General features: G+C 37.2%; 2 protein-coding genes across 17 annotated transcripts in view; one reads left to right on the top strand and one right to left on the bottom strand.

The window, feature by feature from the left end:
* Positions 1-8801, top strand: part of LOC134218531 (U-scoloptoxin(05)-Sm1a) — a 29846-nt gene extending 21045 nt beyond the window's left edge. The window contains exon 3 of the mRNA XM_062697655.1: positions 8322-8801. Within this exon, the coding sequence (XP_062553639.1) occupies positions 8322-8539 (218 nt within the window). The 3' untranslated portion in view covers positions 8540-8801. The remainder of the gene's footprint in view (positions 1-8321) is intronic.
* A 41-nt stretch (positions 8802-8842) lies between these two features.
* Positions 8843-12463, bottom strand: part of LOC134218529 (coronin-1C-like) — a 197675-nt gene continuing 194054 nt past the window's right edge. For all 16 annotated transcript variants that reach the window (XM_062697654.1, XM_062697642.1, XM_062697651.1 and 13 more), the window contains one exon: positions 8843-11205. In XM_062697654.1, coding sequence (XP_062553638.1) covers positions 11077-11205 — 129 coding nt within the window. In that variant the 3' untranslated portion in view covers positions 8843-11076. The remainder of the gene's footprint in view (positions 11206-12463) is intronic.

The raw sequence follows: 12463 nt of genomic DNA, 5'->3' as shown, positions 1-12463 counted from the left end.
AAGAAATCTATCGAGAGTTTAAATATTAGGGACAAATTAGTTACCTGTGCAGTGCACAGGTTGCATATGCGGACGCGACGCCTCTGACGTCGCAAGTTTGCAAAACTATAGAAAAGTTATCGTTGGTGGTGACCTCAAAGCACACCATTTAAGCTGGGGAGACGGAAATACCGATCGAAGGGGCGAAATTCTAATGAACGCTGTGAGTCAAAGTTGCTTTCTGCTACTTAATAATGGAACTTTGTGTTCGCCATGTTCTACAAACTGTATGCTATGGAAAGCATTGGACAACAGTATTGGTAGCCATCACCGATGTATTCAAATCGTTTGGACACAGGAGAGGACAGTTCGATCCGGCTATTTCTTTGTCAAGAAAGCTAGTGAAACAAATATATCTGAGTTGCGCGCCGAGGATATCTCTACAATAAGCGATCTACAAAGACAAGTAACGAAGATATAAGGACAACAAGAAAAAGGACACCAGGACACCAAATTCTGGTGGTTCGAAGAAGTAGATGCTGTATGGAAGAAGAAAAATAGGGCGAGACAACAGTTCAACCGAGTAGCAAGTACAACCACATTGCTTGACAAAGAAAGCTGGAATAGGATACTTAACAGCAAAAACGGAAGGTCAGCTCCTGGTGAAGACAATCTGACGTACGAAATGCTTCGGTGTTTGCGACCCGAGGTAACAGCAAGCATTATAGAGAATTTAAACGAAGCGAGGTTGCCTGAATGATAACCTGAAAATCATCAAAGTCGTCACAATTTTAAAGCCAGGGCGCGACCAGAATACACCGTCTGGGAAAAGACCGATTTCATTAGTCCCAGCGCTTACTAAAGTAGCTAACACAGCTGTTTTGAAGCGCCTTGAAGAAATGCTCGAGAACAACACGAGTTCTCCGAAAAAGCAGCAATCCTGAATCTGGAGATAAACGCTGCCAAAACCAAAGCCATACTTTTCCAAACAAAAGTTCAACACAGGCTCAATATGGTGAAAATCGCGCCTCGAAAGAAGGATCAGTCTGCGGAATGGGTGTTTTTTGTAGAAAATACGAACTTGCAAAGGAAACAAGCGTTACATCTTCGGAGTTGATTGCCATTCAGATGGCAACAAACATAGTAAAGCAGGATCAGCTTCGAAATTATGTAATATACACGGACTCCCGATCAGCTTGCCTCATCTCATGCTAGCAAATGTCAAAGTCTCAAAGGCAGACGGATTTCTGATCGAAATCCTAGTCAACGTGTCAACGATGGAATATTGCCATACCAGTGAATTACTAGCCATGTGTTGATTAGCGGAAACGAAACGACAGATGTGCTCGCCAAAGCTGGGGTCACTTCAGAGAACGTCATAAAACACACAACAATTCAACTAAAAGATGCCGATTTCAACGCAAAAAGCTCACTGGCAAGACGAACGAACCATTGGGCAGCATATTCGGAGAAAAAAGGGACGAGATTCTTTGCGGCACACAAGAGTGCTTGGTACTGAAAAGTTGACATGAAGGGGAGTCACGTGAAACTGATTAACCGTCTGATGACAAGCCACGATTATTCGAAAAATTGGTTACATCGTATGAAAATATAGGATAATGCGGAGTGTGAACTGTGTGGAGAACCGTCGCCCCCTTTTCGGTAGAATAATAATGCAGTTTTCGTTCGATAATAAATACACCAACCTCATCGAATTTTTAAAGACCGGCAAACAAGACCTTTTTAAGGAAGTAGCAGATTTTGTCAGAAAGGCTAGATTGGACCTCTTAACTTCCCATGCGAATTCCCATCAGTGAAACTATAAAAGAGAACCGTCCAAGTAAATGTTGAAAACACGGAGGGCATATAGTCTTAAAGCTTGATCCACTTAGTATTTGGCCGTACGAAATTAGACATTTCTTTGCCGAAAAAGTGCATAAAAAGGTGGTTCAGTTTTTATTATAAGGTACAGTGGGGTAAGTGGGTAAATGGGGTAAGTGAAAAAACGCAAGTATTTCACTGATGAACCACAGAATTATTCAATTTCACTTCACAATCATACAAGGTTATTCAAATCAATGCGTTGAATAAGTGTGAAACATGAAATAATGAACCATTTCAACATGCGAGAGTAAAAGTTTATTAACCTTTCAAGTTTATCTTTTGCACAAGTTGTTTTGCGTGTCAATAAATACATTTTTTTTCTGTTGGTTTTTATAACACATCCAATTAGTGCATTGATAGGTTGGTTTTCTTTGTAGTTTTGAATTCCAGCCACAAAAATATTGATATAGACATAAAAAATTTTGAAAAAAATATTTTATTGCTTGTTTTTTACCATGGGTGGGGCAAGTGAAAATTTTCCGACACTGAATGCATTTCTCTATTTTTTCAAACACAAATAATTTCTATTAAGCGTATATAAACAAATGATATCAATTCGAACTCATTCGAAGGCTTTTGGTTATTACAGTGATACGTGGTAATACTAAATCAGGGACCCAAAGTGCCAAGCGTGTCAGTGTTTTAAATAATCCATTTTTGATAAATAATTCGTGAAAAATGTTATTTATATAGCTTAAATACAAGAATCACTACTATTGCAAATATATCAACAATTATGATTTATTTAGTTGAAATTTAAAAAAAATATTTAATTGGTAATGTAGATTCTTCTACAGAAATCATCAGTGGATTGTTAATGAAACACAATATGATTCCAGGTTTGATGATTATTTCAAAGATAATTTCTCTGCATTATCGCCAAGGTTCATTATCTTACTATAAACCTGAAATAAAGTAGTGTTAGACACAAATGGAGATGAGATATTAGATCTCAAAAAAATCAAGTAAAGAAAACATAAAAACATAAAAATCATTTAATGGAGGCACTCTAATGCCCTTTGACTTTTATGAAGTGTCAAAAAGCATCACAACAGATCACAGTTATGCTCTATACAGTATAATTATCATTTGCATGAAATATATGAACAGAAAATGTGTTCTTATATTGAAAAATTCTTTTTTTAAATCATTTTTTCACTTACTCGACATGTGGGGCAAGTGAAAAATTGAAACAGATTTTTTTGTTTTCCAAATACCGTGATGTGCCCTAATTTCGCGCGCGCCATAACTTCGTGCATTATAAAATCATTTATTTTTTTCAATTTTTATGGGCCAGTCAAAATTGAAAAATCTGGAGGATTGCAAAATATCATTGTTGTTGAATGTTTTTCACGAAAAAATTTGAAAAACAAACTTGGTTTAGTACACCAAATAAAATTATTTCAATTTGGTCCTCCCATCGACCGCCATATTTGCTTGTGCTTAGCACAGCGACGAAGAACATGACCCAAGTAAACAAATGATTTTACTGTACAAAACTGGCTACTTTTCGGAAATATTTGTATCCATTATGCTCTGTTGGATATGTTTATTCGTCATTACTATTGAAAAGTGTGAAATTTTATGTATTTTGTAATTATTTAGACTTTCGCTTTCTGCGCGAAATTAGGTATATGAGAGTAATTATGGTGCCTAATTTCGTTTATTGTTGTTGCGTAGTTTCATTTGCAACATTCTAATGAAACAAAAGTAATATAATGCACAGGACAGTTTTACACTGAATAGAATCCGAAGAGTTCATTCCCATACGCTTTTTATCTAATTTTTAGGCGAATAACCACCGACATCGACTAATGTTGACTTGAAAAATCTTATAGATCAGTGCCTGCAAAATCCGATGTGTAAAATGATGCTAAAATGTGCGATGTGTAAAATGATGCTAAACTCAAGATAAAACTACAGCAGCTTTTTCGATAATGTATATAATATTGAAGACGTCTTGTACAAAACAAATATTTGAAGATGTCATATGTAAGAGATAGCGGAATTTAAGACTTTCTTTCATGACGTCTCGAAAATTGAAACTTTTTTTTATACACCAGCTAAACATTGCTCATACAATGCCTTTTTTCTTAAAATATGGTTTGTATTTCAGAAGAAAACGATATTTTAGGAATTATGACTTGTGTCAACTAAAATTCATGAAGTAAAATCTAAGCAAATCTCCAGGGTCGAAATATAGGTACATACCATTTCGACTAAAGAATGGGTCACTGAAGCCGTCTGATACCGTTATCTGCATATTTTGAACAATGGATGCTTGCATTCTATTGGTCAATTGATTATATTTCATCAAACCAATAACGATATTCAGTTCCAAACATGAGCGAAGTTAGGAACACTTTTGCGCGAAATTAGGAACTATCCTATTTTCATGCGCGAAATAAGGAGCATACAACGGTCTCAGATTCATACTCCATTTTTTTTTAAATAGCAGCAAAATTTGCCAGTAACATTTTTTTGAGAACCTAGAATCCTTCTACTACGTGATGCAGAAGCAAATGTTTCCAAATGGCCACTATATGATTTTTAATGGACGTTTTAACTTTGTCAGATCTTAATTGCGCGAAATTAGGGTACTTCACGGTATTTTGTATTCTAAAAGTATTTTTCAATGATCTTGTTCGCAGGCATATAAAGATTGGATAGATGATTCGTTATGTCATAAATATGATCAATTTCAATATTATATTCAACTTTTATGACTTGATGAACATGAAATATATGATTTCCTTTACCCACTTGCCCCACTGTACCTTACAGGGAATTTAGTAAACTTTGAAGGAAAAAATATCGAAAAATTATTCATTGGCATTTCGGATGAATTCTCGGACCTTTCTCTCAATACCACTCGTTATTTTTTGCACAGTAGAACGGTAAACTTAATCTGCCATTTTTTCACACCACTTCTCCATATAAGATGGTTTTCTGATTGTTTTGCTCCATTTCTCAAGTTTCCCTATGATAATTGCCTAATATTTTTCGTTCGGATGAAAATTTGGGCATTTTGGTGGGTTGATAGATTTTTTAATAACGGTATTATCATTCGGTTCATACCATTCCATTACATCCCGTCTGTAATGGCAGCTTATTTAGTCAGGCCAAAGCAACACCGGACAGTCGTGTATTGAATGGATGGCAAAAATCGCTTCTGAAGACACTCCCTCCTTGTATATTTGCCCATTTATGGTCGCTCTAGTGATGAAAACTTTAGTTTTCTTTCCACAACTGCAGATGCTTTGACATACCATCAATTTGTGGGCAATCTTACCTACATAGACATATTAGAATTTTCCTGGTGCATTACTTTTCCGTTTGGCAAGGTAAGACTTGTGCCCCGGGAATTGAAAGTTAATTTTAAAATTAATTTCATCGCCCATCAAAATACATCAATTGTATTTCGTCAGAACTTGCTCAACCAGGATTCTTGCGCGATGTTTGGCAACCAGGTTCTGTTTCAGGGTCCTATTGGGACGTTATAACGTATACTGACATCATACGACTTGAAAACTTCGCGCCGACAGATTATTTGAGCTGTGCTGTATGGCGCAGTGGATCATTTCGCTAAATGACGCGAGGAACACCCAAAATGGTTCCGAACTGCTCTACAGACTTCCACTTGTAGTTTCTGGTCGTATGTTCCACTTCTACCATTTTTTTTGTTCTACGCTATCCAGCAATAGTGTTTCCCTACACTGCTAAAAAAGTTTACACACAAAAGACTTTGAAGTATGCTCTTTTAACTATAAAGTATTCAATTATAACTTCAAAGTACGCTCTTTCGTGGGAGAATGGGACTACACACAAAAAGGAATAAATATTATACACAATTATGACTATCTTATATTCACACATGATTAACATTTATGCATAAAAACAGGAGAAGTGTGTAAAACTTATTCTTTTTATGCATCCAATTTTACTCCTTTTGTGGGTAGTCCCATTCTCCCGGAAAAGAGTGTATTTCTGCCCAAAAGAGCATACTTTCAGCTGTGCGTGTATAACTTTTGACAGTTTTTACAGTCAATTTCGATAATTTTAGATACTTTGAAATCATTCTTCCTGACCATGCTGGATTTCCAACGTGAGTGTGCAAAATTTGTTCCCATCTCTCGCGTTCCATATTCGATAACTTTTGAACGTGAGCATCAATACTAATGAAACTTTCACCATAAATTAAACAAACCTTCCGCAACGATGTGATGAATTTTACTTCTCGGTACGGCCACCAGAGGCACCGCAGTAATTGGAAAGAAACGGCCAAATACTAAGAGGATCGAGCTTTAATTACTTGCCCTGTACTAGAGCTCACGAGGTTGCGGCTCACACGAGAAAGAAGAAGAAGAAGAACAGCCACATGCCCATTAGGGTAGTTCAAAAAATCGATTTTGCTCCACAGCGTTTATCTGATTCTTCATCATGTTCTGAGTTTCCTCTGAAAATTTGAGGTCCTTTGGATTAAAACTGATTTAGCACAAGACGTTTCAAGTTTGCATGCAAATTAGTATGGGGAAATTAGTTTTTCCATTATACCGATAATGACGCTTCCCCATTAAGCGCAGGTTAAAAGAAAACTTGTATGGCTAAAAGGAATACTCAAGAGCTTTCACCCAGTGAAAACTGCATCTTAATTAATCGTTCCAATAATTAGTAATCGAATTTAATCATAACTGTAGTTTTCTGAGTAACTCTTCAACAGGCAACATTGCTGCTCGTGGCGTGAAAAATAGTACACACAAATTCAGGCTACTATGATGCACTGCACGTTTCAGTGATGCTCTCAAAGAAGTTTAACGATCATGACTAAAGATTCGCAACCTGTATTAAAATCGATTACTAATTATAGGGGCGATTAATCAACAGGCGGTTTTCGTTGGGTGAAAGCTCTTGAGTATTCCTTTAAGCTATATAGGTTTTCTCTTAACCTGCGCTTAATGGGGAAGCGTCCTTATCGGTAAAATAAAAAAATAAATTTCCCCATACCAATTTGCATGCAAGCTTGAAACGGCTTGTGCTAAATCAGTTTTAATCCAAATGACCTCAAATTTTCAGAGGACACTCAGCTCAAATTTTCAGAGGACACTCAGAACATGCTGAAGAATCAGATGAGCGCTGTGGAGCAAAATCGGTTTTTTTAACCACCCTAATGCCCATTTCACATGAATATTTCATTGTAATTCATTTTGTAGACCATACTCTACCATTGTAACCCTTGAATGCCACCCTGAATTCAGTCAATTCTGCCCTACTCAAATGGCGAACCATCGGAATCAATCAGAAGTTTTTACACATATATTTTTGAGATAGTTTGATGGTTGATTTGGCAAATTTCGGGCTTGAACACGTCCAAAACTGATGTTTGAATTATAGGGGAAAAAAAACCGCGCGCACTTATTTTTAACAATTACTCGGATCTGAACAGGAATTTCGTTCTGAAAATAAAGCCATGTCCATTGAGCACAAACGAAACCGCGAAGAATTCCGTCGATCAGGTGCTGAATGAGAGCCATTTGGGAAAAAATCCGTTCGTCCTGGATCAAAGGACAAAGAAAGTTAATTCGATGCACTCAACAAAAAAAAAAAACACGTAGACATCGTGCAGCAATGATGCAATCCGCGAGTCGAATCATGAATGATTCTATGAGCTATGAGTCCAATGTGATTTGATTCGCGCCCCTAATTTGAATCGTGGATGAGATTTGATAATTTGAGTTGGTACCAACACTGGTCTCCAGCCAAGGCCGTTGTCGTTGTGCATTTGCGTCGCCGATAATGAATCTTTTGCCGCCACAGTAGATGTGCTACTTGAATGTGGTACCCGCAATTGGGTCAACTGTACGAAATTCCCATCCTCCTTTTCTTCGCCATTAAATCTCCTGAAGCGCTGCGAACTCAACCTTTATCTTTTGCAGCTTTCGAACAAGGAGAGCAACTCGTGCAGGTTCCAACAGCGTCCTAACGCTCCGAATACCGAGTTTCCAATCAGTTTCTGTTGAACATCAATTTCCTCTGCCGATTGCTTAATCCAGTTATTTCGATTACATTTTTCGAGGTTGATTGTTGATTTTCCGGTATGCCGCCTTACCAGGGCTGCGATACCTAGCCGCGCGATGAGACTGCCATCATAAGAAAAGCTGACGTGGCACCGCAGCCGCCCGCTACGGGTCGGGACGCTGTTTTGAGCCGCCCCTAACATGGGGTACAGATGCTCATAGGTTCGATTAAAGTCCCTCCACTTCAGGACTATGCTTGTGTGCTTTGAGTGGCACACGATCGTTTTGATTTAACTACTACATATTTTCAAATCATATTTGTATCATACAAAGTAAGTTAGTTTTGACATCTGAGTTCCCTTTTTCGTCCACGTATTCAAAATTACATTTAAATAATTAAACTATTCTCTTCGTTACTAAAACTATACTGTCCCTACCACACAGGCGGAATCGGAGCCAAGCGGTACTGCTCTTCGCGCGATCTGGGCAACTACTGCAACTATGTGCGCAATCCAGGCGACAAGATCGAGTACCGGTCTTGTATTTTTACCTGCAGCACCGACGGCTGCAACGGTGCTTCCGGACTGTTCGGCTTCCAGACGATCATGCTGAGTGCGGTGCTCGGTGCTGCGGCCATCATGGTGAGGTTCACTTGGCAGTAGTGTGATGACACAAAGGTGCATGGAATCCGTTTCCATTGCAGTTGCATTTCGTACACAAACTGTGTAGTTTTATTATTAAGTATCTTAGTTTGAAGAGCGTAGATGCAGTTAAAGTACATATTTTGTCTTTACCTACTTTTTAAATGATGCTTGAACACTCCGTCCTCTATTTAGTTGGTAGTAGATAAAGCTTATATATTACATCGAGATATTGATTTTTATAAGACTAGACCTTTGAATAAAAAATAAAATGAAAACACAAGGACTTCTTTCGTTTCTACCGCAGAGATAAATCACAATCCGTTTCTTTTAAGTGTATGATATTTAGTGTAATATGTCATCCGGATTTTTAATTTTTTTTTTCGCATTACTTATTTACCACAACAGTGATAGGCGATCACAATGAGTGGAGGATAAATATATAATACGCATAAAATAACTATGGTACCACCAGTGAGAGGAACAGTTTAGTGTACTCTCCAAAATAGGTATAAACGACTCAAAATAGTCGAATATTGGGAGAAGATCTATTTGAGCAGCATCTGTATTCCCGTCAACAATGTAGCTTACTCAGCCACATTACAATGGATTTTTTTTTGATTTTTAGTACATGGCTGGCTAGAATCTGTAGATTTCTAGTGAAGTAACATAAATCATATCATTTGGTTGAACCACGACTGAGTAAGAGACGGGAGATCTAGATTACGGTCTCAATTGATTTATTTCAAGAGAAGCACTTGGAATACGATTTCACAACAAGACTTCGTCGAAGGTCCCCCATTGGAGTCAGCATTGATAGTATATAATTGCCCGCTCATTCATGGCCCTCCCACTGGTGGAACTCAGTGATTTAATTATTTCAGCGCCACGCTAGATTCCGGACAGAGAACTATGTTTAAACTGGTCGCTCACATACAACAAATTAGTAGTAACGTGCATATTTTATTTGTAAGCTGATAAACTTTATGTATCTTTTATTTAGTCCAGTTTTGTTTGCAGGGTATCTAGTTTATCAGAATTATTGCAAAATATTATTTATAAGGTAAAAGTGAAGATTTTTTTTTAGTTTTCCTTCACAGATTTACAGTTTAGATCCAAATAAGGCTTTCACTCTGTCCGACAGCTAAACGTTTCAAAATATAATAACAGCAAAATAGTTTGGCGGGTCAACTCATTTCACCCCATAAACGTTCGAAAGGACTAAAAACCAAATGTCAAACTTAATTTACACGAGGGATTGGAGTAACGGAAAAAATCAATAAAACGTGATAGAACCATCCAGCTCTTGCGCACACTTACTTGGCTTTGCTAAGCAGCAATCATCTTAAATCACATTTTTTTTATATTATTCACACTTGAAGGAGCACTTTCAGCTCCGCAAACATCCATTTATAATACTCTTGAGGTTCCAATCTTGAAGCTGTATGTATGTCATGTGAGCGCTTGTTTGTATCCTAATCATCCTATGCTCCTTGTCAAACCATTTTTTTTTTTCGTGGCGTGTAATTGTATTTGTGGTAACTAGTCTTCTTGTGTATTGTTGTTGTTGTATGTTCTTATTTGTCCGCATTTGCTTTTTGTAATGTACTTCTCCCTCGTTTTTGACTTTGTCTTTGCGATTTTTTATTAATTTTTTTTTATTTCGCTTTACTTACAAATAATTTTCTTAAAAGTATATACGCTCACAACGTTATCCACTAATCTTAAGCTACATTTATATTGTGTTTTGACGGCTTTTCTTTTGCTACTGCTTTCACATTATTACTACTTCTTAGTAAATCACAAATCACATGTCTTTTGCTTTTCCCTTCTTTGTTCCAAATTGTTTCCTCATGGTTGATGAAGCCCATTCTTCTATAGGATGAGCCCCAATCACAACACCTGTCCTAGGCATTCAAGTATGCAGTTGCAACAAACCACCTAAAGCGCGACAATCTATTATATTTCCTTGTCTATTGAATGACTCTAAAACAACAAAATAAGGGCTAGCCAGCGCACTCTCTGTCCTAATTTGGGAGTGTTTGATTTGGTCGTGGCCCCATTTGTGTTTTTTCACGCATGTTTTCTACAATTATATTCGGTTGGTTCGGTATGTAATAGATTTCTGCTGGTTAAGTCTTATCGGTTACTTTTCTCGGACTTTAGTTTGTTGTTCTGTCCCAGATGAATGCGAAATTATTTTGTAATGCTAAAAATGCTCAGTGACACCGGAAATGCATTTTCTGTTCGCTCGATACAGGTTGAATATGATAAGTGCGCAAATTGGCGCAGCGCAAGCACTCTGCGTTTCATGTAATACTAATATACTATCGGATTAGTAAGTAAATAATTTTTATGAATGTCGTCTGTTTTGTTGATACGAATTACCTGCTTCGTATTAGAATGATTTTACTGTTATACAAGAATAAAGCTGATTTTTTATAGCGGAGCGGGTTAAGCAGAGAGTGGCAAAAGTAGTATGTTGTATGCATCAAGAAACGCAATTATTACTATGTTAGAGTGTCGTAGTGCTTCACCTATTCAATTACCCAAAGATTCTAACGCTTCTGTTGAACCTGTAACCGTTTGACTTCCGCTTCTAGTTCTCGTACTCGTTTCTCGGAATTGTTGAGGGATTTTCGTAGACTCTTAATTTCCTCGGCTTGTTTGTTGAACGCTTTTCGGAGCTGAAAATTAAGTGATAAGTGCTGATTATAATGTTCTGAAAACATATTTTTACTAATCTAAGTTCCTAAAGTACAAGTACGAAAGCTCGACAATTATTCGACACGGCTATTATGACACCATCAGTCATTTCTTTTTTTTACGATCATAAGAAAAAGAGTATTCGATATGTGTTACTATCTCAAACCTTTGGGATTGTCTAAGAAAAGAATATTATAGAAATTTGTTAAATGTTAACAAGTAACACTTTTAACTAGGGAGAATTAACGAATACATTGGTCGACAAAGGTAAAAAAATCGAACATTTAGAATGTTCTGGCGCCGGAAATTTTCGACCTGGGGGTTCGTCGCTTGAAAAATTTCTTGTCTACTTCGAAGTCATTGACAGGTTTTATGTTCATATGCTTGTTTATATATGTTAGAACACTAATTTATTTCGACAATCTGATCATTACTTCATGTCGCCATGGCTGTTTTCACGGCCTTCAGGGACAGGTTTGTATTGAAATTGTTCATCATAAATGCGTACGAACATATGGAGACGCATGGTGTATTGGTGAATCATCTTTTATGACAAAACTTCATGTTCAAATTTGGTCTACCAAATAAATCCGTAACGCTGGGTAGACACCTGGAGTTAGAGGTGTGCGCCGGTCCGATATTCGTCGTCGGCGGCGTTTGTCAAAATTTTGGTCGGTGGCGGCGGCGTTTTCGGCGTCACGTCGAAAGCCATTTTAGCCGGCGGCGGCGGCGGCGTGAATCGGTGTGGCGATTTTTCCATTACGATTTTCTTTGATTTTTTTTTGCAAAAGAAAAATCTTTTGAATTACGCATGAAAAATCTAATGAACTTCTCCAGAAAAATCGAAGTTTTTCCATAATTTGGAAAATGTTTTCGAGTAATCTTTGGAATTACCAAGAGAAGGTCTTTGTAATTCCCAAATAAAATTGTTTGGAATTTCAGAAGAAAAATCGTCGCAATTTGCATGAGAAACTTCAGAATTTTCTCAAAAAATGTTCTTAACTTCTACAGGAAAAATTTCAGAAATTTACGAAAAGTTCTTGATGAATTTCTGTTGAGTATTCTTTGAAATTTTCACAGAAAATTCTTGATAATTGGAGGAGAGTGCGGTTGGTAGAATAGGTATTTAACCGATGGTTTTCTCAGTCTAGAATAACGGCTAGCTTGGCATGGCCAACAATAAATCGGTAAATTGTTAAGAATTTCCGCGGGAGACTAAAGAGTTTTCAAGAAAAAATC

This window comes from Armigeres subalbatus, chromosome 2 (assembly GCF_024139115.2).
Source record: "Armigeres subalbatus isolate Guangzhou_Male chromosome 2, GZ_Asu_2, whole genome shotgun sequence".
NCBI lineage: Eukaryota > Metazoa > Arthropoda > Insecta > Diptera > Culicidae > Armigeres > Armigeres subalbatus.
This window is presented reverse-complemented; position numbering and strand designations above follow the sequence as displayed.